The 27,135-nt window shown below is 46.1% G+C and overlaps 1 protein-coding gene across 3 annotated transcripts; it reads left to right on the top strand.

Annotated features, from left to right (window-relative positions):
• Nucleotides 1-10,672: 10,672 nt before the first annotated feature.
• LOC106596339 (pyridoxal-dependent decarboxylase domain-containing protein 1) lies at nt 10,673-26,695 on the top strand. 3 transcript variants are annotated; one of them, XM_045715425.2, is made up of 23 exons: nt 10,673-10,900; nt 12,361-12,437; nt 12,601-12,669; nt 12,816-12,896; nt 13,471-13,617; nt 13,693-13,882; nt 14,036-14,104; nt 18,569-18,647; nt 19,173-19,257; nt 19,368-19,416; nt 19,545-19,646; nt 19,853-19,978; nt 20,090-20,140; nt 21,812-21,872; nt 22,070-22,140; nt 22,215-22,320; nt 22,601-22,772; nt 22,947-23,065; nt 23,209-23,330; nt 23,514-23,606; nt 23,722-23,818; nt 23,907-24,005; nt 24,147-26,695. In XM_045715425.2, exons 2-23 carry the CDS (start codon nt 12,361-12,363, stop codon nt 24,428-24,430), a joined length of 2,349 nt encoding a protein of 782 aa, XP_045571381.2. In that variant the 5' UTR covers nt 10,673-10,900; the 3' UTR covers nt 24,431-26,695. The 3 variants fall into 3 exon arrangements, 2 of the variants coding, with proteins under 2 accessions (XP_045571381.2, XP_045571380.2); XM_045715424.2 differs by having other exon boundaries at nt 13,468-13,617; XR_014391621.1 differs by lacking the exon at nt 23,722-23,818 and having other exon boundaries at nt 13,468-13,617; nt 24,147-24,433.
• The last annotated feature ends 440 nt before the right edge of the window (nt 26,696-27,135 follow it).

Genomic DNA, 27,135 nt, shown 5'->3' with positions numbered 1-27,135 from the left:
CAGGCTCCGGGCCATGGATCATCACTGGAGGCTTCGTGCCATGGATCATCCCTACAGGCTCCGGGCCATGGATCATCACTGGAGGCTTCGTGCCATGGATTAACACTACAGGCTCCGGGCCATGGATCATCACTGGAGGCTTCGTGCCATGGATTATCGCTGGAGGCTTCGAACCATTGATTATCGCTGGAGGCTTTGGACCATTGATCATCACTGGAGGCTTCCTACGGGGAGCTGGAACCGGTCTCACCAGACTGGGAAGACACACAGGAGACTGGGTGCGCAGAGCAGGCACAGGGCACACTGGGCCGTGGAGGCGCACCGGAGGTCTGGAGCTCAGGGCTGGCACACCCCGTCCTGGCTGGATGGTCACTGTAGCCCAGCAAGGGTGGGGCGCTGACACAGGACGAACTGTGCTGTGCTGGTGAACGGGGGGTACCGTGCGTAGAGCAGGCACAGGATAACCTGGGCCGTAGAGACGCACTGGAGACCAGACACGCTGAGCCGGCGCACTTCTTCCTGGCTGACGGCCAACTCTAGCACGGCAACTGTGAGGAGCTTGCACCGAGCGCACTGGGCTGTGAGTGCGCACCGGCGACACAGTGCGCATCACCGCATAATACGGTGCTTGCTCGGTCACTCGCTCCCCACGGTAAGCACGGGGTGCTGGCTCAGGTCTCAACCCCCACCTCGCCATTCTCCCCGTGTGCCCCCCCCAAAAAATGTTGGTTGCTGCCTCTCGGGCTTCTGTCGTTGATTCTCCCCGGTCCAGCTCGTCCTCCCAGTCAGCACACGCTGCTTGGCCTTCTTGTGGTGGGTTATTTTGTCACGTTCTGAATCTTCAAATTCCCTGTCATAAAGGAGCCAAGGCGCAGCGGGCCGGTAATTCCACATCTTTATTGAAGGAAACCGAAACCAAAACAATAAACAGGTACGCAGCAAGAAACGTAACGCACTGTGCCGTACACACACAGAAATAACAATAACCCACAAAACCCAAAGGAAAACAGGCTGCCTAAGTATGGCTTCCAATCAGAGACAACGAAAGACACCTGCCTCTGATTGGAAACCATACCCGGCCAAACATGGAAAAACAACACATAGAAATAGAAAACTAGAACACTCCCACATAGAAACATAAAACCCAAAACCACCCAACCCAACCACCTGTCACGCCCTGACCGCTCTACTACGGCAAATTACCTCTTACAAGGGTCAGGACGTGACAATCTAATGCTTGGACAGTTACATATGAGCCACTGCCTTAATTCTAGTCTTTAATTTACATTTTTTGTTAAGTTGGAGATGTGAATCCAAAATAATTTGTTAACTTATTGACAAGTTAATAGGCTATTTACTGTATTGAAAAAGTTATATTGTATTGTGTTTGTTTATCAACACAACCAAATATCAACATTTGGACTAAATCAAACCAAACTTTAAATGTCCTATTCTTTAACTTAGATATTTGGTTGAAATGGAGACGTGAATCCAACATATTCATTATTAACTTGAAGATTAAATTTGACATCAACCAAAGCATGAAACACATGTATTGTCTATTTTTTGTTATAACCCTATATATAACCCTGGTTTGAATTGAAACAACAGCTGTTGATGACTTCACAAATTATATATAGGCCTAAATAGTATCATTGATGACTGATAGAGTATGTGTCACAACGTCTACTGAAGGTGGCTCCTCTCCCTGTTCGGGCAGTGCACGGCGGTCGTCGTCGCCGGCCTACTAGCTGCCACCGATCCCCTTTTCATTTTCGTTTGGTTTTGGCTGTCTTGTGTTATCACTTGTTTTGAGTTGAGTTCGTTAGTGGGGTATTTAGTCTAGCTTTCTAGGTTTAGGTTTGTGCGGGATTGTTTGTGTTTCCTGTCGTGGGTTTTGGGGATTGTTTTTCTCTCTTGTACTTTGTTGGAAGGACGTTTATCCTGGGCTGTCCCGACTCTGTTGAGGTGGATTTTTTGTCTAGTTGGGTTTCCTTGTTCCCTGCCTAGTTATGGCATTTTTGGACTCGGGAAAATAAATACGTTCTACTACGCATCTTTGGTCTCCTGCGCCTGACTTCCCCCCTCCCTCACTTCTAGTGCATCTTGACAGAATCCAGCACTAACACTATGGAGTCAGCAGGAGCGGAAGTGCCCCACTCATCCATGGAGGAACGGGTCGCTCAACACACCACCATCCTACTTCGCCTGGGAACAGCAATGGACCAAGTGTTGGTGCGAATGGAGAGTTGGGAGAGAAGCGCTCTCCCCACCACACCTGCAGCTGCTCTACAACCTGCGCCCCTACCATCGCCGACGGCGCCCAGCCCCAGCGGGATTAAGCTTGCGCTCCCGAGGGAGTACGATGGGACGGCCGCTGGGTGTAAGGGGTTCCTGCTCCAGTTGGAGCTTTACCTGGCGACCGTCCGCCCTACCCCCTCGGGAGAGGAAAGCGTCAGCGTCCTCGTCTCCTGTCTCACGGGTAAAGCCCTAGAATGGGCCAACGCCATCTGGGAGGGTCCAGACTCTGCAAGGGACCATTACCCAGAGTTCACCCGCCACTTCCGTGCTGTGTTCGATCATCCACCGGAGGGCAAAGCGGCGGGTTAGCGGCTATTCCATTTAAGACAGGAGACGAGAAGTGCGCAGGACTTCGCGCTGGAGTTCCAGACCCTGGCCGCTGGAGCGGGGTGGAATGAGAGGGCCCTGATGGATCATTATCGGTGTAGTCTTAGAGAAGACATCCGCAGGGAGCTGGCATGTAGGGACACTACCCTGACACTGGACCAACTCATAGATCTGTCCATCAGATTGGACAACTTGCTGTCTGCCCGCGGGCGTCCCGATCAGGCCCTGTTCATTCCACCTCCCAGCACTCCTGCTCCAATGCCCATGGAAATAGGGGGTGCTGCAGCTAGGAAGACTGGAGGGGGGGGGGTCTTCTCCTGCACCCACTGTGGTCGGAGAGGACACACTGCCGACCGGTGCTGGAGAAGCTCGTCCGGGAGTCGAGAAGGCAGGCAGAGCACTACTCCGACACCTCAGGTGAGTCAGCACCAGACTCACCCAGAGCCCCCTGTATGTATTGGTTTCTTTCCCTGAGTTTTTCCCTCATTCCCAGCATAAGGCGCTAGTCGATTCAGGCTGGGAGTTTTATGGACCGTGGGGTTGCAACTAAGTTAGGGATTCCTTTGGTTCAGTTGGACCAACCCTTCCCCGTGCACGCCTTAGATAGTCGACCACTTGGGTCAGGGCTGGTCAAGGAAGCCACAGTTCTACTGGTCATGGTAACGCGGGGGGTCATGAGGAGCGGATTAGCCTCTTTCTCATTGATTCCCCTGCATTTCCGGTGGTGCTGGGGATTCCCTGGCTGGCCAATCACAATCCTAAGATTTCGTGGAGACAGAGGGCTCTTAAGGGGTGGTCAGAGGAGTGTTCGGGCAGATGTGTAGGAGTTTCCATCGGTGCGACTACGGTGGAGAGTCCGGACCAAGTCTCTACCGTGCGCATTCCCTCAGAATATGCCGATTTTGCTATCGCCTTCAGCAAAACGAAAGCGACTCTATTACCACCTCATCGACGAGGAGATTGTGAGATAAACCTCCAGGTTAAAGCTGCACTTCCCAGGAGTCACGTGTATCCCCTGTCCCAGGAGGAGACGGTGGTTATGGAGACATATGTCACTGAGTCCTTGAGGCAGGGATACATTCGGCCATCCAAATCACCTGTCTCCTCGAGCTTCTTTTTTGTGAAGAAGAAGAAGGAGGGAGGTTTGCGTCCGTGCATTGACTATAGAGGTCTAAATTCCATCACAGTGGGTTTCAGTTACCCGCTATCTCTCATCGCTACGGCGGTAGAGTCATTTCACGGGGCACGCTTCTTCACAAAACTGGATCTCAGGAGCGCGTACAATTTGGTGCATATCCGAGATGGAGTGGAAGACTGCATTTAGTACCACATCTGGCCATTATGAGTACCTCGTCATGCCGTATGGATTGAAGAATGCTCCAGCCATCTTCCAATCCTTTGTAGACGAGATTCTCCGGGACCTGCTCGGGAAGGGTGTGGTGGTGCACATCGATGACATTCTGATCTACTCCGCCACACGCGCTGCGCATGTGTCTCTAGTGCGTAAAGTGCTTGGGCGACTGTTGGAGCATGACCTGTACGTCAAGGCCGAGAAATGTGTGTTCTCAAACAAGCCGTCTCTTGTCTGGGGTATCGCATTTCCACATCTGGGGTGGTGATGGAATGTCACGGCATTTCGGCCGTGCGTAATTGGCTGACTCCGACCACGGTTAAGGAGGTACAGCGGTTCTTAGGGTTTGCCAATTACTACCGGAGGTTTATCCGGGGCTTTGGGCAGGTGGCGGCTCCCATTACCTCACTGATGAAGGGGGGGCCGGTGCGGTTGCGGTGGTCGGCGGAGGCGGACAGAGCTTTTGGTCGGCTGAAGACTCTGTTTACCGGTGCTCCTGTGCTGGCGCATCCGGACCCCTCTTTGCCATTCATAGTGGAGGTGGACGCGTCCGAGGCTGGGGTTGGAGCCATGCTGTCACAGTGCTTGGGCGCGCCCCCGAATCTTTGCCCCTGTGCTTTCTTTTCTAGGAAGCTTAGTCCGGCGGAGCGTAACTATGATGTGGGGGACAGGGAGTTGCTGGCTGTGGTAAGGGCCCTGAAGGTGTGGAGACATTGGCTTGAGGTGGTGCAACATCCTTTTCTCACCTGGACTGACCACCGTAATCTGGAGTACATCCGGGCGGCGAGGAGACTGAACCCTCGTCAAGCTTGATGGGCAATGTTTTTCACTAGATTCCAGTTTACTATCTCGTATATACCAGGTTCCCGTAACACTAAGGCCGACGCACTGTCTCGTCTCTACGATACCGAGGAACGGTCCATCAACCCCACTCCCATACTTCCGGCCTCCTGTCTGGTGGCACCGGTGGTCTGGGAGGTGGACGCTGACATCGAGCAAACGTTACAGTCAGAACCTACTCCACCTCAGTGTTCTGCGGGTCGGAAGTACGTCCCGCTCGGTGTCCGCGATCGATTGATCAGGTGGTCGCACACGCTACCCTCCTCGGGTCATCCAGGGATTGAGCAGACTGTGCAGAGTCTTTGAGGGAAGTACTGGTGGCCAACATTGGCGAGGGACGTGAGGTTCTATGTCTCCTCCTGTTCTGTGTGCGCTCAGTGTAAGGCTCCTAGACACCTGCCTAGAGGGAAGCTACAGCCCCTCCCTGTTCCACAGCGGCCGCGGTCCCACCTGTCGGTGGATTTCCTCACCGATCTCCCTCCGTCTCAGGGGAACGCCACGATCCTGGTCGTTGTCGATCGGTTCTCGAAGTCCTGCCATCTCCTCCCTTTGCCCGGTCTTCCTACGGCCCTACAGACCACGGAGGCCCTGTTTACTCACGTCTTCCGGCACTACTGGGTGCCTGAGGACATCGTTTCTGATCGGGGTCCCCAGTTTACGTCCCGGGTGTGGAGGGCGTTGATGGAGCGGCGGGGGGTTTTGGTCAGTTTGACATCAGGTTTTCACCCCGAGAGTAATGGGCAGGTGGAGAGAATTAATCAGGATGTGGGCAGGTTTCTCCGGTCCTATTGCCAGGACCGGCCGGGAGAGTGGGCGAGGTTCGTGCCATGGGCCGAGATGGCTCAGAACTCTCTCCGCCACTCCTCTACTAACCTGTCGCCCTTTCAGTGCGTGTTGGGTTACTAGCCGGTCCTGGTGCCCTGGCATCAGAGTCAGACTGAGGCTCCTGCGGTGGAAGACTGGGTGCAGCGCTCAAAGGAGACCTGGAGAGCCGTCCAGGAATCCCTTAAACAGACTGGTGGATGGCAAAAGGAGAGCGCTGACCGCTGCCGCAGTGAGGCCCCCGTGTTCACACCGGGGGACAGGGTCTGGCTCTCGACCCGGAACCTGCCCCTCCGCCTGCCCTGCCGGAAGTTGGGTCCGCAGTTTGTGGGGCCATTTAAAGTCCTGAGGAGGATAAACGAGGTGTGTTATAGGTTACAGCTCCCCTCTTATTACCGTATTACCCCCTCGTTTCATGTGTCTCTCCTCAGGCCGGTGGTAGCTGGTCCACTGCAGGACGTTGAGGTGCGGGAGGTCCCTCCGCCCCCCCTGGACATCGGGGTGGCCCCGGCGTACACAGTCCGTTCCATCTTGGACTCTAGGCACCGGGTAGGGGGCCTGCAGTACCTTGTGGATTGGGAGGGGTACGGTCCGGAGGAGAGGTGCTGGGTACCGGTGGAGTACATCCTGGACCCATCACTGTTGCGGGAGTTCCACAGCCTCCATCCGGATCGCCCTGTGCCTCGCCCTCCGGGACGTCCTCGAGGCCGGTGTCGGGGCACGTCGGGGGGTACTGTCACAACGTCTACTGAAGGTGGCATTTCATCCTCAAAACAACAGTTTACGTTGTTTACTTTTTGTAAAAAAAAAATATTTTCCACATAGATTCCACATCACAATATGTTGACAAATTACATTGAAACAATGCTGATTCAACCAGTTTGTGTCCAGTGGGCAGAATCAATAACTGATACATGTGAGGTTGAGAAAATGTTATACAATACAGCTTTATTGCCCATATGTTACAGCAAACAACGAAAATTCCTGCTCTGTTCAAGTATGTGTACATCACCACACATACAATTGAGATGAGCACAGGGTCAAGCTGCAGTGGAGCATCCCTGGATGGAGAGTGGGGTTAAGGACCTTGCTCAAGGGCTCCACCGTAGGAGAATAGCTTGAGGATGTGAACCCAGCAACCCTCCAGTTGCCGGATCAATTCTTCCTTTCTTCCAGCACCCGGCCCGGGACACGAACTGAACACTTTTTGGCTACAGGTCCAACTCCCGCTGGGCTACCTATAACAGTTGAATGAACTTTGGTTCATCTGCATTTGCACGTTTTAACGGTGCAGCTATATACACTCCCCTACATATTTATTTGGACAGTGAAGCTAAAACACTTAAATTTAGCTCGATACTCCAGCATTTTGGATTACAGATCAAATATCCTTTTATTTGAGGGTATTTTCAAACATATCTGTTTTACTGTTTTTACTGAATGCACTTTATGTATCTAGTCCCCTCCATTTGAAGGTGTCATAAGTATTTGGACAAATTCACTGATATTGGAATCAATTTACTCACATGTTTAATATTTGGTCCCATATTAGTAGGACGCAATGACTACATCAAGCTTGTGACTCTACCAACTTGTTCGATGGATTTGTAATTTGTTTTGGTTGTGTTTCAGATTATTTTGTGCCCAATAGAAATGAATGGTAAATAATGTATTGTGTCATATTGGAGTCACTTTTATTGTAAATAAGAATATTATATGTTTCTGAACACTTCTACATTAATGTGGATGCTGCCATGATTACAGATAATCGTGAACATCGTACACTACCCACACACTCCCACTGACACTCCAACACACATACACACACTAAATATACTCAAAGACACAAACCCCACACGCATATTGACGCCACACATACACACACTGCACATACACTGCTTCTACTCTGTTATTATCTATCTTGATTGCCGTCACTTTTACCCCAATCTAAATGTACATACACTATACAGTGCATTCAGAAAGTATTCAGACCCCTTGACTTTTTCCACATTTTGCTACGTTACAGCCTTATTCTAAAATAGATGTTTAAAACATGTTTACCTCCTCAATCTACACACAGTACCCCATAATGACGAAGCAAAAACAGTTTTTTATATTTTTTTGCAAATGTATTACAAATAAAAAACTGAAATATCACATTTGCATAAGTATTCAGACCCTTTACTCAGTACTTTGTTGAAGCACTTTTGGCAGTGATTTCAGCCTTAGAGATGGTTTTCCTTTTGGAAGGTTCTCCCATCGCCACAGAGGAACTCTGGAGCTCTGTCAGAGGGACCATCGGGTTCTTGGTCACCTCCCTGACCAAGGCCCTTCTCCCCCGATTGCTCACTTTGGCCGGACGGCCAGCTCTAGGAACAGTCTTGGTGGTTCCAAACTTCTTCGATTTAAGAATGATGGAGGCCACTGTGTTCTTGGGGACCTTCACTTCAATGCTTCATACATTTTTTTGGTACCCTTCACCAGATCTGTGCTTCAACACAATCCTGTCTCGGAGCTCTATGGACAATTCCTTCGACCTCATGGCTTTTTTTTTTCTCTGACATGCACTGTCAACTGTGGGATCTTATATAAATAGGTGTGTGCCTTTCCAAATCAGGTCCAATCAATTGAATTTACCACAGGTGGACTCCAATCAAGTTGTAGAAACATCTTAAGGATGATTCATGGAAACGCACCTGAGCTCAATTTCGAGTCTCATAGCAAAAGGTCTGAATACTTCTGTAAATAAGGTATTTGATTTTTTATATGTAATGCATTTTATAACATTTCAAAAAAATTGTCATTATGGGGTATTGTGCGTAGATTCATGAAGAAAAATATATATTTTATCCATTTTAGAATAAGGCTGTAATGTAGCAAAATGTGGAAAAAGGGAAGGGGTTTGAATACTTTCCGAATGCACTGTATATACAAATGTATGTGGACACCCCATCAAATGAGTGGATTTGGCTTTTTCAGCCACACAGCCACGCAATCTCCATAGACAATTATTGGCAGTAGAATGGCCTTACTGGTCAGTGACTTTCAACATGGCACAGTCATAAGATGCCACCTTTCCAACAAGTAAGTTCGTAATATTTCTTCCCTGCTAGAGCTGCTAAGGTCAACTGTAAGTGCTGTTATTGTGAAGTGGAAATGTCTAGGAGCAACAACTGGTCAGCCGTGAAGTGGTAGGCCACACAAGCTCACAGAGCGGGACCAACGAGTGCTGAAGCGCGTAGTGCATAAAAATTGTCTGTCCTAAGTTGCAATGCTCACTACCAAGTTCCAAACTGCCTATGGAAGCAATGTCAGCACAATAACTGTTCGTCAGGAACTTCATAAACTGGGTTTCCATGGCCAAGCAGCCGCACACAAGCCTAAGATCACCATGCGCAATGCCAAGCTGGAATGGTGTAAAGCTCGCCGCCATTGTACACTTGAGCAGTGGAGACGCGTTCTCTGGAGTGATGAATCACGCTTCACCATCTGGCAGTCCAACGGACGAATCTGGGTTTGGCAGATGCCAGGAGAATGCTACCTGCCCGAATGCATAGTGCCAACTGTAAGGTTTGGTGGAGGAGGAATAATGGTCAGGGGCTATTTTTCATGGTTCGGGCTACGCCCCTTAGTTCCAGTGAAGGGGAATCTTAACGCTACAGCATGCAATGACATTCTAGACTATTCTGTGCTTCCAACTTTGTGACAACAGTTTGGGGAAGGCCCTTTCCTGTTTCAGCATGACAATGCCCCCATGCAGAAAGCAAAGTCCATACAGAAATGGTTTGTCAAGATCGGTGTGGAAGAACTTGACTGGCCTGCACAGAGCCCTGATCTCTACCCCATCGAACATCTTTGGGATGAATTGGAACGCCAACTGTGAGCCAGGCCTAATCGCCCAACATCAGTGCCCGACCTCACTAATGCTCTTGTGGCTGAATGGAAGCAAGTCCCCGCAGCAATGTTCCAACATCTAGTGGAAAGCCTTCCCAGAAGAACGGAGGCTGTTCTTCTGGGAAACAGCAAAGGGGGGACCAACTCCATATTAATGCCCATGATTTTGGAATGAAATGTTTGACGAGCAGGTGTCCACATACTGTTGGTCATGTAGTGTACTTCTGGCACCTTCAAATGGGGGGACTTGACTCACAGTCCTTTCATTTCTAAGCGGTAAAACAGATATTTATGAAAAAAACTCAAATAAATGATGACATTCTGTACTGTTGCCTCATGTTAAAATGTTTATCTCAAATTCAAAATGCTGCAGTATAGAGCCAAATTTAAAGTCTCAGCATTACTGTCCAAATAATTACATAGTAATATAATTACATACACACATCCATATTCATTATTAGTCATCACATCATCTATTCTAGGGTACAACCACTGAGGTATAATAATAAGAACGTGTACTGCACTCTGGGAGAATCTCAATTGCATTTCTTTGATTCTTCACTTCCCCTCCCCTTTGACCTCATCCAATTGGGAGTGGTTTCCACTAGATAACACAAATCTGCTTTTTGGTCTTAATTTAAGGTTAGGCATAAGGTTTTCTGTGTGGTTTTTTAATTTAACTAGGCAAGTCAGTTAAGAACAAGTTTTTATTTACAATGATGGCCTACCAGGAAACAGTGGGTTAACCAGCTTGTTCAGGGCAGAACGACAGATTTTTGCCTTGTATCGAATCCCCGAGCTGACATCAATTTTTCAGTTGCTGGCCCATCACTCTAACCACTAGGCTACCTGCCATGGTTAAGGTTAGGTTTAAAATCAGATTTCAAGAAGATAAATTGTAAAATATAGCCAATTTTGACTTTTTGGCTGTTTTCTTCTCCCTCTGTTTGAATACATCCTACCTTCACTGAAATAATCACTTATCTGTCTATGATGGACTGGTGCATTATGCACTAGATGCCCTGCTTTCATCCAAATATATCATTACTTCATTGAATGGAGGAATTAATTACTAGGCTATCTCAAAGTATTACAGGGGCACAATTTAAAAACCCTGCACGCCACTGTCTTCTCGTCAGCCAATCAAGATACACACAGCACCACATTGGTGGTGTAGCGATACGTCAGCTCTGCCAGCGTGGAATACGGAGCGCCAGTCCAGGAAGTTAAAATTTACAGGATTTAGCGGGATAACGAAGCTGTTCAGCCGTCAATATTATAATATTTCCCACGTCCATACAGAGTGGATAGGCGGCGTACCCTTTTCTCAAGCTTTTCAACTGTCTGAAGCCACCGCGTCACAGGGTAAGCACAAACGAGCTGTCAATCTTGGTGTGGTCCAAGCGGTAACGCTAGGCAAACTATGGCTAGCAATGCTAGTTAGGCTAGCAGCACCAACAGCGGTAAACCTGCTGTCATTGCTAAGAATTACGCGGAACTAGATGTATTTCCTTTATTCACGCAATGCAATGCAATGCGGCATTTAACCCTTGTATGTCCTTGTTTTTTCATGGCTTATGTCGTCAATTAAGAAGCTGCCACCTTCCATTCATAAAACAGCTTATCATCGTGATGACGATGCTGCTAATTTGTTATGGGTGGTCACGGATAGCTGACTGACTAGCGCAGTTGCCGCGTTCAAACAACTGGGAACTCTGAAATCTCCGACTTCAGCGCCCCCAAGACAACTGAGAACACGGGGGGGGGGGGGGAAACGAGCTCCGACTGGGGAAATCGTTTTGAACTACAATTCCGATGCTGTGTTTTAACATTTAGAAAGGTCAATAATCATCGCTTTCAAACCGATTTTCGAAACATGCTGATATGTCCCTTTTTCATATCAGCAATAAAATTAAAATATACACTTACTTTTGCAGTTTTGCACATACGCACAAGATATGTGTGTGCTTCCAGTCGACGAACTACACTTTCCACAGTTACGATTACACACAGATATTTGGAGCATGCTAGATGGCTATTTAGCATAGGTGGCCACCTATGTCTTCCGTAAACAAGTAATGCAACTTGGAGATATGGCTGTGTAGTATTTTCATTTGATATGGAAGATACGTATCTTATGTTTCCAAAATCGTACGTCAAGCGATGCATGTTATAGAACAAGCGTCAGAGTTCTTAAACTCCCCTGGTCAGAACATACTTCAGTAGACAGTCAGAGAGTCATCATGATCAAGGATGTTATTTATTGGTTAACAGACATTTACTGAAAGACAAATATTTAGGCAGATCATAAATATATTGAGTGGCATGTTGTAGAAGCAGAAAATCCGGTTTGATGAAATCAGACAGGTAATCCAACTCTATCACATAACAGGTGTATCCGTAACCACACCCATTATCATTTCAAACATAAATTAGGGCCTTGAGGCACCACTGGTAATGAACAGAAGTTATAGTCAGACTGTATTTACTTTCAACTGCTTCTCCAGTTGCCTGGAATTGGCAATAACATGAGCTAGACTATGGTAGAGTCTGTTACATCATGCCAATGTCAATATTTGACTAATGTTAACAATTATATTGACCTCTGTCTACTATACCTCTGATCCACCTCAATGTGCAGTCCAATAGTTGACAGAGGAGGGTAGAGGGAGGATTAGTGTTAAATATAAGGCTTTAGGGGGAGAGAGAACTGAAAGATGTGTTTTTAGCTAGTCTCTGGCTATGGCTCTGTCTAACTCTGAGATGGAATGAGGTATCCATCTGCTTTAGTGTCTTTTTGCTCAGTCTCTGACTTCTGACCGTAGATGATGGTCGACCCCACACTCGCTGAAATGGGCAAGAACCTCAACGAGGCCATGAAGATCTTGGAGGATGGCCGAAAGTAAGCTTTTATCAATTGGTGTTTGTTCATGAAGATGTATTGGCGAGTATTACACTGGCTGTTAATGACACACATATCTTCGCACATACTGTATGTTAACACAAGTCAGATGCACACACCTGAAGGACTTTCTGACTTGTTGGTTTTGTTTGTTTCTCTCCAGGGCATCAGAACCGGATGCAGATAGACGACAGTTCAGCAGGAGTAGTATCCCTGGACCCCTACAGGGAGAGTGAGTACAGCAGATACCCTTGTTTCTCACTCTCAATCTAGTATCTTTCTTTGTCTCTCTCTCACACGTACAAATGTGGATGGTATTTCACAGAAGCATTGAGTTCCCTCAAGCAACGCGTTGTGTGTTTTGTTCCAAACTTCCAGTGGGCAGGATGTGGCCAGTATACTCCAGCTGGTCCAGAATCTCATGCATGAAGATGAGGAGGAAGACAAGCCAAGCCATCGGTAGGTCTGACATTAAAACACCACTACTGAGAGCATATGTCAGTTGGAAGGCCATCTTAGAATTTTCTTATCACTATAATAAGAATTTCCAAGTGAACAAAAAGAAGTCGTTGATAATATCAATAAAAAATCTATCCGGTTTATTAAAGTTGCAACAGGGAGACGCCTCCAGAACAGAGGCAGAGAAAATGACTATCTGGCCTCTTGGAGACAGGCCCTTTATATTCTAATCAGACAGTACCAAGTGTTCTGTAAAAAACAGCCCAAGAGGCTTGTAGGAAGTCAAAACAAATTGCAGTGACATTGTCAGCTGCTACAGAATCACACCGTGTTTCACAGAATACAGTAATAATCAGTGTCCTTGTACCTCCACTCTGGCGTCAATCACAATCAACAGAACCTTGCACAAACAGAACGTGAAAACATATAAATATGCTAAGCATTGTGTTAATCACTCTTCACTGTATATGAACTTTATTCATCTTAAATATTCCCAATACAATCAGTATAATACAGTTTATCAACATCACGTCTTTGTGACCTCACTTCCTGTGTGTGTCTTGTCCCCCAGCAGGATGCAGAATGTCGGAGAGCAAGGTCACATGGCGTTGCTAGGACACAGCCTAGCAGCCTACATCTCCGTGCTGGACAGGGAGAGACTCAGGAAGCTGATCACACGCATCGCGTCTGACACAACACTCTGGCTCTGCAGACTCTTCAGGTGTGTCTGGGTCTGTCTGTCAAGTGCATGCGTGTGCTTGTTCCTGGTGCATTGCTAATTTTGATGTCCTGCCAGGTATGAGAGTGGCTCAGCATACTACCATGAAGATGACAGAGAGGGCCTGCTGAAGGTGTGTCGCCTGGTCATCAACACCCGCTATGAGGACTACTCCACAGAGGGCTACACCGTGCTCAACTCCAGACAGCCAGTCATTTACCAGAGCGCCACCTGCAGGCCTGGCCTGGGACAGCACCTCTGCAGCCAAGTAGGCGTAGAAGCAGGCATAGAAACGCATTGCGTATTCTTACATGAAGACACATAGACAGACCTTTTTGATATTACTTTAGTGTTATAAGAGCAGATATTTCAGAAGTTATTCGATGTAGATTGACTTTAACAGAAATCCTCTCTTCCTCAGCTGGGTCTGCCTCTGTCCAGCCTGTGCACCGTCCCCTGTAACACCATGTTTGGATCCCAGCACCAAATGGTAGATCAGCCTCATTTAGATAGGGCTCATACAATGTACACTACATTACCAAAAGTATGTGGACACCTCATTCCAAAAGGATGGGCATTAGTATGGAGTTGGTCCCCCCCACTTTGCTACTATAACAGCCTCCACTCTTCTGGGAAGGCTTTCCATTAGATATTGGAACATTGCTGTGGGGACTTGCTTCCATTCAGCCACGAGCATTAGTGAGGTTGGACACTGATGTTGGGCGATTAGGCCTGGCTCGCAGTCGGTGTTCGATGGGGTTGAAGTCAGGGCTCTGCAGGCCAGTCAAGTTCTTCCACACCGATCTCGACAAACCATTTCTGTATGGACCTCACTTTGTGCACGGGGGCATTGTCATGCTGAAACAGGAAAGGGCCTTCCCCAAACTGTTTCCACAAAGTTGGAAGCACAGAATCGTCTAGAATGTCATTGTATGCTGTAGCGTTAAGATTTCCCTTCACTGGATCTAAGGGGCCTATCCCGAACCATGAAAAATAGCCTCTGACCATTATTCCTCCACCGAACTTTACAGTTGGCACTATGCATTGGGGCAGGTAGTGTGCTCCTGGCATCCTCCAACACCAGATTTGTCCGTCAGACTGCCAGATGGGGAAGCGTGATTCATCACTCCAGAGAAGGCGGCGAGCTTTACACCACTCTAGCCGATGCTTGGCATTGCGCCTGGTGATCTTAGGCTTGTGTGCGGCTGCTCAGCTATGGAAACCCATTTCATGAAGTTCCTGACGAACAGTTATTGTGCTGACATTCCATCCAGAGACAGTTTGGAACTTGGTAGTGTGTGTTGCAACCGAGGACAGATCATTTTTATGAGCTACGCACTTCAACACTTGGTGGTCCTGTTCTGTGAGCTTGTGTGGCCTACCACTTCGCGGCTGAGCTGTTGTTGCTCCTAGACATTTCTACTTCACAATAACAGCACTTACAGTTGACCGGGATAGCTCTAGCAGGGCAGAAATTTGACAAACTGACTTGTTGGAAAGGTGGCATCCCATGATGGTGCCACGTTGAATGTCACTGAGCTTGATTTTTATACACCTGCCAGCAAAAATAGCCGAATCCACTAATTTGAAGTATGTGTGTGTGTATATGTGTGTGTCTATATATGTGTGTGTATATATGTATGTGTGTATGTATATATATATGTGTGTGTGTGTGTATGTATGTATGTATGTATGTACATACATACACTGCTCAAAAAAATAAAGGGAACACTTAAACAACATCCTAGATCTGAATCAAATAAATAATCTTATTAAATACTTTTTTCTTTACATAGTTGAATGTGCTGACAACAAAATCACACAAATAATCAATGGAAATCCAATTTATCAACCCATGGAGGTCTGGATTTGGAGTCACACTCAAAATTAAAGTGGAAAACCACACTACAGGCTGATCCAACTTTGATGTAATGTCCTTAAAACAAGTCAAAATGAGGCTCAGTAGTGTGTGTGGCCTCCACGTGCCTGTATGACCTCCCTACAACGCCTGGGCATGCTCCTGATGAGGTGGCGGATGGTCTCCTGAGGGATCTCCTCCCAGACCTGGACTAAAGCATCCGCCAACTCCTGGACAGTCTGTGGTGCAACGTGGCGTTGGTGGATGGAGCGAGACATGATGTCCCAGATGTGCTCAATTGGATTCAGGTCTGGGGAACGGGCGGGCCAGTCCATAGCATCAATGCCTTCCTCTTGCAGGAACTGCTGACACACTCCAGCCACATGAGGTCTAGCATTGTCTTGCATTAGGAGGAACCCAGGGCCAACCGCACCAGCATATGGTCTCACAAGGGGTCTGAGGATCTCATCTCGGTACCTAATGGCAGTCAGGCTACCTCTGGCGAGCACATGGAGGGCTGTGCGGCCCCCCAAAGAAATGCCACCCCACACCATGACTGACCCACCGCCAAATCGGTCATGCTGGAGGATGTTGCAGGCAGCAGAACATTCTCCACGGCGTCTCCAGACTCTGTCACGTGCTCCGTGTGAACCTGCTTTCATCTGTGAAGAGCACAGGGCGCCAGTGGCGAATTTGCCAATCTTGGTGTTCTCTGGCAAATGCCAAACGTCCTGCACGGTGTTGGGCTGTAAGCACAACCCCCACCTGTGGACGTCGGGCCCTCATACCACCCTCATGGAGTCTGTTTCTGACCGTTTGAGCAGACGCATGCACATTTGTGGCCTGCTGGAGGTCATTTTGCAGGGCTCTGGCAGTGCTCCTCCTTGCACAAAGGCGGAGGTAGCGGTCCTGCTGCTGGGTTGTTGCCCTCCTACGGCCTCCTCCACGTCTCCTGATGTACTGGCCTGTCTCCTGGTAGCGCCTCCATGCTCTGGACACTACGCTGACAGACACAGCAAACCTTGCCACAGCTCGCATTGATGTGCCATCCTGGATGAGCTGCACTACCTGAGCCACTTGTGTGGGTTGTAGACTCCATCTCATGCTACCACTAGAGTGAAAGCACCGCCAGCATTCAAAAGTGACCAAAACATCAGCCAGGAAGCATATGAACTGAGAAGTGGTCTGTGGTCACCACCTGCAGAACCACTCCTTTATTGGCGGTGTCTTGCTAATTGCCTATAATTTCCACCTGTTGTCTATTCCATTTGCACAACAGCATGTGAAATTTCTGTCAATCAGTGTTGCTTCCTAAGTGGACAGTTTGATTTCACAGAAGTGTGATTGACTTGGAGTTACATTGTGTTGTTTAAGTGTTCCCTTTATTTTTTTGAGCAGTGTATGTGTGTGTGTGTGTGTGTGTGTATATGTATATGTGTGTATATATATGTATGTATATATATATGTATGTGTGTGTATATATGTGTGTGTGTATATGTATATATGTATGTATATATATGTGTATGTATAACAGCAAAAAAAGAAACGTCCTCTCTCTGTCAACTGTTTATTTTCAACAAACTTAACATGTGTAAATATTTGTATGAACATAACAAGATTCAATAACTGAGACAAAAACTGAACAAGTTCCATAGACATGTGACTAACAGAAATGGAATAATATGTCCCTGAACAAAGGGGGGGTCAAAATCAGTATCTGGTGTGGCCACCAGCTGCATTAAGTACTGCGGTGCATTAAGTACTGCGGTGCACCAGATTTGCCAGTTTTTGCTGTGAGATGTTACCTCACCAAGGCACCTGCAAGTTCCTGCACATTTCTGTGGGGGAATGGCCTTAGCCCTCACCCTCTGATCCAACAGGTCCCAGACGTGCTCAATGGGATTGAGATCCGGGCTATTTGCTGGCCATGGCAGAACACTGACATTCCTGTCTTGCAGGAAATCACGCACAGAACGAGCAGTATGGCTGGTGGCATTGCCATGCTGGAGCGTCATGTCAGGATGAGCCTGCAGGAAGGGTAAAACATGAGGGAGGAGGATGTCTTCCCTGTAACGCACAGCGTTGAGATTGTCTGCAATGATGACAAGCTCAGTCCGATGATAATGTGACACACCGCCCAAGACCATGACGGACCCTCCACCTCCAAATCGGTCCCGCTCCAGAGTACAGGCCTCGGTGTAGCGCTCATTCCTTCGACGATGAATCCGACCATCAACCCCTGGTGAGACAAAACCGCGACTCGTCAGTGAAGAGCACTTTTTTCCAGTCCTGTCTGGTCCAGCAATGGTGGGTTTGTGACCATGGGTGACGGTGATGTCTGGTGAGGACCTGCCTTACAACAGGCCTACAAGCCCTCTGTCCAGCCTCTCTCAGCCTATTGGGACAGTCTGAGCACTGATGGAGGGATTGTGCGTTCCTGGTGTAACTCGGGAAGTTGTTGTTGCCATCCTGTACCTGTCCCGCGGGTGTGATGTTCGGATGTACTGATCCTGTGCAGGTGTTGTTACACATGGTCTGCCACTGCAAGGACGATCAGCTGTCCATCCTGTTTCCCTGTAGCGCTGTCTTAGGCGTCTCACAGTACAGACATTGCAATTTATTGCCCTGGCTACATCTGTAGTCCTCATGCCTCCTTGCAGCATGCCTAAGGCACGTTCACGCAGATGAGCAGGGACCCTGGGCATCTTTCTTTTGGTGTTTTTCAAGGTCAGTAGAAAGGCCTCTTTAGTGTCCTAAGTTTTCATAACTGTGACCTTAATTGTCTACCGTCTGTAAGCTGTTAGTGTCTTAACGACTGTTCCACAGGTGCATGTTCATTAATTGTTTATGGTTCATTGAACAAGCATGGGAAAGAGTGTTTAAACCCTTTACAATGAAGATCTGTGAAGTTATTTGGATTTTTACGAATTATCTTTGAAAGACAGGGTTCTGGAAAAGGGACGTTTCTTTTTTTGTTGTTTATGTATTTAGGATACTGGGGTGCCTGTATGCGTACTACCTACCATACTACCCTGATTTTTTTTTTTTTAAATGGGAAAACAATATCTTTCTCCCTGGGTGTTTTGCTGTTTGCAGGACATTGCAATGCTGGACAAGCTGATCAGAGAGGATGTGGAGACTGGGAAGCTTCCATTGCTGTTGATCGCCAATGCTGGTTAGTGGGGAATTCTATCACCTTTTTAATACAAGAAGTGGCAACGAACACACATCTACTCTTTAAAAGTGTTTTATTTTCTCCAAGGTTGTGTGCATATTGAAAAACCTAGCATGGTGACACACTTTAAAAAAAAAAGTAACCTTTATTTAACTAGTCAGTTAATGAACAAATGTATTATTTACAATGACTACCTACCAAAAGGCCTCGTGTGGGGACGGGGGCTGGGATAAAAAATAAAAAATGTGTGTATGTGTACACACATCACAACAAGAGACAACGCAACACAGAGACTTAAGACAACACAGCATGGTAGCAACACAACATGACATCAACATGGTCGCAACACACAGGTTTACACCCTAAAGTGAAACAATGTTTACCCCTTGACCAACCAGGATGTTATTGTATGACTTACCTGGTCAAATAAATGTTAAATCAACATGTCAGTCCCTCTATCACTGACATATTGACCAAGACGTACTGCAGAGTGACTCAGAGCGTACTCACTGCCTGTGTTCCCAGGCACCCCTGGGGCGGGACACACAGACAAGCTGGGCCGTCTAAAGGAGCTGTGTGAACAGTATGGCATGTGGCTCCACATAGAAGGGTGGGTCACAACATTACACATACTTGTAATACTTCTAATATGTCTTTAATCAACCATATTGGAGTGGTTTGTAAATGCTTTATAACTGCTTGGTCTTTTCTGTCTCTCAGGGTCAACTTGGCCACCCTGGCTCTGGGGGAGGTCTCGTCCCCCGTGACGGTACGGATAGGATATGCTCTCCCATTCTGTGACCCTCAGAACTCTAAATGAATACACTCTAAGATGCCTGTATAGTACGGTAATGTCATATGTCTACTATGTGTCTTTGCCCCCTCCCCTGTCCCCAGGCGGCCACCAGGAGTGACAGTATGACCCTGACTCTGGGTCCGTGGCTGGGCCTGCCTGCTGTCCCAGCTGTCACCCTCTACAGACACGAGGACCCAGCCCTGGTACACTTTCTCCTTCCTGTTCTCTCTTCTTTGGTATCCCCTCTTAACTCTCTCCCTGTCTGTAGCTGTAGGGCCTTTAAACTTGCATCCTTCCTTCCTGCCTCCCTTGAAGTTACTAGAGATCTGATGTGACTGGATTGGTGTAAGCTATGTGGTGGGATTTTTGGTTTCACTTATCCATTTGAGTTCTCTCTCTCCTGTCTTAGTCTCTGGCAGCCGGGTTGACCTCCAGCCAGCCAGTAGAGAAGCTGCGTGCCCTGCCTCTCTGGCTCTCCCTGCAGTACCTGGGCCATGATGGGATAGTGGCGAAGATTAGACACGCTGTAGAGCTCGTAAGTACTTTGGGTTAGTAATTAGCATGTGGGTTAGCGATCTGTATTAATTTATATCACCTTACTGCTAACAAACTGCTAACAAACTGACCTATCTCTTTTTGTCTGTAGAGCCAACAGCTTCTGGAGAAACTGAAGAATCTGGCTTCCATAAAAACTTCAGTAGGTCTACAACTTGCTGTTTAACTATCTACTACTATTAATGTGTGTGGAAAGCATTTATGCATTGACTGTTCTAAGCAGTCATAAGCTGTTTATTGTATTTTATAACGCACTATGAGTGTAAACGAAGGCACTATAAAGCCATTACACATAGGTGGGTCATATGACGAAGGCCCCCCAATATATGAGCTTTTGCTTGTTGAGTTTTAAGATCCGATAACTTAAGAAAACAATCATAAGATCACACTCAACTCTAACACATAACACACAGCTAAAGATGCAGGCGTCTGACGTCTGTTTTGTCATCAGGATGAGCTTGACTCAGATCTTTCGTGATGCTTTGACTATGGTAAAGAAACACCACTGAGCCTCGCTAACAGAGACCTCCGTCATACTGTCGCAAAACAAAGACCTTATTCACAGGCATCAGCTCTGAGCAGATAGTGCCCTTTATATAATCTGAAACAGAGTGTGAATATGATTGACACATGTAGATGATATCGAGATCATTGGAACGGTGCAGTGCAGTAACTGCTAAAGCTGATCTGGTGAACAAGCGGAGTGTGTGAGTCTGGTTACTGTGTTGATGGTAGCTTTGAGTACTGTTTGTTGTAGTGAGTGTCGTGTGTAGGAAGTGTGTGTATACTGTAGATAGTGAGCTGTTGGGTTGCCTTGGTTACAGGGTGTGGTGTCTCTCTCTCGGATCCCGCCGATCTCAGGGGGCTCTCTACGGGACTTGCTGGGCTCTCTCATTCTGTCTATTGTAGGTGGGACCAACCCTCTTCCCCCTGCCTGCTCCCCCCTTTCTTTCTCTGTTTCACTCCGTACCTGACCATGTTTGTCCACCTGAATGCCCTGAAAGGCACTGTATTTGAGACACCGCTCAAATCGAGGGCACTCATTTGCTAAAACTGCAATCAGTCCACTTCCTGGTTCCTGTCCAATCATCCCTACAGGCATGTTTTAGGCACAGCAGAGAATATCCTGTCCCCCCACTACATCTTCACAGAATCCTGATGACTCTAAAGTTGAACTTTGGCCCAGGTGTCATCAAAGATGGACCTCACTGTGTTTACATAACTACCCTGTTTGGGTACAACAGTAACACTTCAACCAGTCAATCCTGCTATGGGTACTGGGTAGTACATACCCTTACTGTGAATTGTTACAGGTGGGGAGAAATTACCAGAAGGAAAGAGTAGTGTCTTTTCTGTGCTGAGATTTTCTCCAAAACGAACATTTTCCCGACTCAATGATTTTATGTAGAAAGTATACACAGTACATACAATATAATGGTCAGTTGTGGATTTGTCGTAGGTTGTGTCGTAGGTTGTAAGAGTTAGTCATGTATATAAAGTCCATGGAGAACACAGCCATGTCCATTGTGAATGGAAGTCATAGTCATTGACATTTACGCCCAAACATTTAACTTTTTTTTTAAAGTTGCATGATTTAACTATCTCCATGCAGACCAGTTTGACTGCTCAAACAGAGGATGTGTGTCTCAAACCCAGGCATCTCCATAGCATCACATCACACAGCTTCTCCGGCCCATTATCACACAGTACACCTGTTTGCATGTTAATGACAAGAGTTTTAAAGGTCAAAGGTTATGATCCTGGATGTGTGGAACCTTACCTGTGTGTCTGTCTCTCCTTTCCTGTGCTGCAGGTGGAGGATGAGCTCAACTCTCCAGTAGTTGTGTTCAGGTTCTCCCAGGAGACCAGTGCAGGTGAGTGGTTAACACTACTCTTCCTGTTCCAACACATTTTCCTCAACTAACCAGGAACTCTTATTCAGCTACATCCAACTTACATCGAATTATGTAATAATGCATTCAAATGAGTATCGTATAAATGTAGTATGGATTTGAATTTGGCATGTTATATGTAATAGGTCATAATGCTATGTCCTCTTCCCTCTACTCAGAATCGAGTGGTGGTTCTGTAGAGGGCTACTTTGCTGGAGAGAGAGAAGTGCTAGATACCCTCAACAGATGGGTGAGCATTTGTATACATGTGTAATGAGTGAGACAATCTTGGTTGGTTGGTTGATTGATTGTGTCTGCCTGTAGCTGTGTGAGCGGTTGGCACAGCTGGTGCCCGCCAGCGGGGTAGACATAGTGGAGTTGGAGGACGAGGGCACCTGTGTCCGCTTCACCCCTCTTATGACCGCCGCAGGTAACACACACAGACTCACCTGTAGGACACACACACACACATCATAAGAAAGACACACACTCACCTGTAAAATAAACATTCACATGTAAGACACACACTCACCTGTTAGACATACCATAATTTGTATTCCACACACTTACCTGTACAGTTAATGAAGAACACCTGATCATCGTCAGTCAATCCACCCACCATAGTGGGTGTTAGTCAGGCACAACTCTCCTTTTGTTGAGCCTGTAGCTGTTGACCTCTGAACTCTGCCCTCTGACCTGTTCCCTCCCAGCCCTGGGGACCCAGAGGTGTGACGTGGATCTGCTGGTGGAGCGGTTGACTGAGCTGGTTCCTGTGCTGAACTGTACGCTGCGTCTCAGACTGGACTTCAGAGAGGAGGTGTACCGCCACTCTGCCCTCAGTTACATAGAGGACCTCAGCTGGCCTGGCCTGGGAGCCGTCAGGTAGGAATATACTGTTATTCATTCAGTATTAGTATCATTAGTAGCTATGTAATTACCATTCCATTTCATAGTAAATACCTGGTCATTTCTGTACAGTAAAATAATGTGCAACTGCAACCAAAATATTTTGTGTAAAGCAATGTGTCCACAAAATGATTGTGTGTATCCACTCAGGTATGAGCCAAGGATTGAGGAGCTGAACGACAGTAAGAGACAGCTGGAGGTGGAGAAGATCAACAGTGAGCTGCTGGTGAAACTAGGGGATCTGGACGCAGACCTCATCTTCTCCACCGGTCAGTACTGTGCCTGTCCACAGCACAGAGCTCCTTTTATCACATCTGAAACGCAAGATTTCGTTCTTTCCCTCAATTCAAGGAATGATTCAGACCTGGTTCTGATTCTGCCTGCTTTACCTCTTCTCTCCCTCCATCCTCAGGCCTGGAGTTTGGACCCGAGAAGGACTGCATATTTATTGGCATGGCAACGGAGGACCTAGACGTGGCAGAGCTAGTAGATACGATAGCCACCCTGGGGAGGGACATAGAGGAGAACGGCAGGGTAACGCTATCTCCTTCTACTCTGTTTACCTAAAGTCTGTCACTTCCTCCAACATGGCTGGTACTTCCAGATTATATAGATTTTTGATGATAAAATGTAATCAAAAATCTATGCAATACTACAATCCTATTGCATTGATTGAGTTGTAAATTACTATTTTCTTCTGTCCCGTCTTGTCACTAGCTATTAGAGAACATGACAGAGGTGGTGAGGAAAGGCATCCAGGAGGCAGAGCTCCAGCTCCAGAAAGACAACCAGGACAAACTCATGGAGGAGGTGTGTGTGTGCATTTTTGTATGTGTATGACATTAATCAATGCTTTGTATACATGCACATTTTATGGACTGATTTGTATTTAAAAAATTGCATCATCTCTCTCTCTCTCTCTCAGGGTGTGTTGAGACAGATTCCTCTGGTCGGCTCCGTGTTGAACTGGTTCTCTCCGTTCCAGAGCACTGTGAAGGGCAGAACCTTTAACCTGGCTGCAGGTACACAACTGTGTGTGTGCCTGCTCCCAGGTTGCTCCTGTACATCTGCATTCTGATGGTATAATAAGTGACTGTGTGTTTCCCATAGGTTCCCTGGACTCTACAGAGCCCACCTACTCCATGAAGGCCCAGACAGGTGGGCTGGCGTCGCCAGAAACCCCTACCTCCAATGCCAAGAGACTGCCAGGTATGGTCTCACAGAATCTATAGATGGGATGTTCTTTCGCAGTCATTCTCTTAAAATCAAGGGATGTATTTTATTTATTAAAAATACTGGAAATCTTAGACTACTATTCAATAAATCCTCCTTATCCTCCTCCACTTGCAGGACAGAGGCTGTTCCGGCGCGAGGGTGCGGGGGGCTCTGACTCCCACAGTGAGACCAGCTCCGTGGGCCAGGCTGAGGATCTCTCCAAGGAGAGGGTCCCACAACCCACCCCACCTATCCCAGGCGAGGCGGTTTCCGTGGCCCCTGAGAGCTCAAAGACCCCCCAGGTGCCGGCTGATCCCGAGCCCACGCAGGAGAACGGCGAGGTGGGTACACAGGAAGGGGAAGAGGAGGAGAGACAGCCTGAGGGCCAGGAGGCACCAGTGGAGGAGACAGGCAGATAGGACAGCCCCCAGGTCAGAGTTATTTGAAACCAGCTCTGAAAGGTTCCAGGCCAGTCCAGCAGGTGTTGCAGAGCAGGGATTCATTCCATTCTCAAATGATTCTCCCTTGCCTCTTTTCTTGACAACTGTCTCCTTATAGATCTAAAGGGACTGGAAACTGGGATGAGAGATAATTAGACAGCAAAGGCTTCATTTAGCCTACCAGAAGGGTTGCCATTTTATCTCTACTTTATTCTTTCTTTCCAGTCCCTTGATGACTGGGAGAGGTCAAGGACAAAGGGACGGAACCAGGATTTCAGAATGGAATCCAGCCTTAGTCTCTAGGGTTGTGTCTGACTGTCTGAGGACTCAATCATTGTGGTTTAATAAATAACTATGTAGGAGTAGGACCTAAGAACTCTGGTCAAGCAGGAACTACACCTGAGGCAGGGAGTCAAAGGTGAAGGGTCGTCTGAGGACTTCCTGGTTCATGGCCTTCAGTCGGTCTCGTCATGGCCCGGAGGTAAAACGGCTTATATGCAAGCCAAGTAACATGTGACTAATACTGGAAATAAAACAATTTTAGTTTGTATGTAATGTATACACACCTATTTCTATCCACTCAATCGCCATCATGATCAGTAAAACCAGCTCTATATAGAGGGAAATGTAGTAGAAAAATGAAAGCATACTGTGATATGAATTGAATGAGAAAGAATACACACATCCACCTGCTTCTGATCTTTAAACACACCCACAGTATATGTGCACTACCCCAATAGACCCTCCACGGTTTGTCAAACACCCTCCTGTTAATTTTTGCACATACTTGGGTCTGATTGGTGTGTTTTATTTAAAAAAAAATGTTTTAACAATATAAATGTATGTTTTTAATAATAACATTTCCTTACATCCACAAGCAAAGTCTTGCTTAACATGCATTCTGAGGAAATACTTTTTTTTTTTTTTTCTTTGCCAAAAAATATAGTGGCTCTAAGTTATGTTGATGTTTCCTGTGAGAAAGACATACTGTAGCTATTATAATGCCTAGACTGATGATAGCATATTTGCAGGTTAAATGATTTGGTTTCGATGCAGTTGTTTAACAACAAAAAAAATATATATATATATATATATATATATATATATATTCCATTTGTTCTGTCCATTATTACTGCACTACCTTATTTAATGTTGCACATAGTATGTGTTAATCAAAACCTTTTCAATTCATTTATTTTTATTCTCAAAATAAGTCTATAATTTGTTGCAATAACTACTTGGATGAAGAATTATGATTCCTGACTTGAAATGACACAACAATATTTCCGTCCTGCTTCCATTACAATCTCTATTTGATTTCACATACCGGTACCTTTTCTCTAAGCCCTTTGTCAAGGATCCAGATTTATGTTCCTTCCACACCATTGTCTTCAAAAGGGAGAAGCTATCTAGAGAATTTAACTATTCTCGACCTACAACTCTAAGGGGGTTTACGACATGTTTTGTACACAGTTGTAATTATTGAAATGATAGGTGTTACATTCTCGTTGCCCAATCATATTTCTGCTATGTAGTCATAAAAATTGGGAGAACTTTAATGACCTAGGGTGTCAGACTACTGACGTTACAATGACTTTGAAATGTGAATCATTTGCTTATAAAACTGCTTTTGTATCCACTGTACAACACTGTGCCGTTAGACATTTTTATATCCAAAGCAGACAGAATGGAATGAGCTTATACTTTTAAGTTTTTCTTAACTTAGGATGTGCACTTAACTTGAAAATATAACCGTAATTGTTGTCTTCTGAATTTGATACTATAGATGGTCTTGGTTCACTGTACTCTGATATAATTTCCATTTGTTGTATATCTGTTTAATGTCATAAGGCTTTGTTATTATGTCTTTATCACCTTACTTTATTGAGGACATTGTTTTCATATTCATTAAAAATGTATGTACATGTTACTTTTTATTCTGCTCCTAATCAGCAATTCTGGTGCAATAATCTACTCATAGCAAAGGAGAAAATTAACTGATATTTAATGTTGAACTGGGAGCGTTATTTTTGATACACCATTAATTTCGTTTTCTGAAGTGAATATTTAATAGAGTAATGTTTTAAGGACATAGGTGGTTGAAGTACTGCACTAGTCTCATTGAAGTTCAATGCCTGTTTCTCAAAGATGTCTGAAAAACACTGGTGAAATGTAATTTAATGGGATGGAAAGAGGGATATATTGAAGAATCCAATCAGCTTTATTAAAACATGATATAAAACAGGTTTGTGTTATCAATCATTTGCAGGGACTCTTGAATTTACAAGTCAAAGGTGTTAATCAAATTGTTTGTTACCAATTTATCAGTAATTCCACAGTCAACATCATTGAAATCCTGATTTGGTACCAATGTCAGGTTGATTTTTATTTATTTTTATTTCACCTTTTATTTAACCAGGTAGGCTAGTTGAGAACAAGTTCTCATTTGCAACTGCAACCTGGCCAAGATAAAGCATACCAGTTAGACACACACAACACAGTTACACATGGAATGAACAAAACATACTGTCAATAATACAGTAGAACCAAAGAAAACAAAAAGTCCATATACAGTGAGTGCAAATTATGTAAAATAAGGGAATTAAGGCAATAAATAGGCCATTGGTGGCAAAGTAATTACAATATGGCAATTAAACACTGGAATGGTAGATGTGTAAAAGATA

The sequence above is a fragment of the Salmo salar genome, chromosome 03 (genome assembly GCF_965601325.2).
Source record: "Salmo salar chromosome 03, fSalSal1, whole genome shotgun sequence".
NCBI lineage: Eukaryota > Metazoa > Chordata > Actinopteri > Salmoniformes > Salmonidae > Salmo > Salmo salar.
This window is presented reverse-complemented; position numbering and strand designations above follow the sequence as displayed.

Coding starts and splice junctions, on each gene's coding strand:
- LOC106596339 (XM_045715424.2), top strand. CDS start 12,361: ATGATGGTCGACCCCACACTCGCTGAAATGGGCAAGAACCTCAACGAG. Junction 19,258..19,367: donor ATGTGGCTCCACATAGAAGG/GTGGGTCACAAC, acceptor TCTGTCTCTCAG/GGTCAACTTGGCCACCCTGG. Junction 23,331..23,513: donor ACATAGAGGAGAACGGCAGG/GTAACGCTATCT, acceptor TCTTGTCACTAG/CTATTAGAGAACATGACAGA.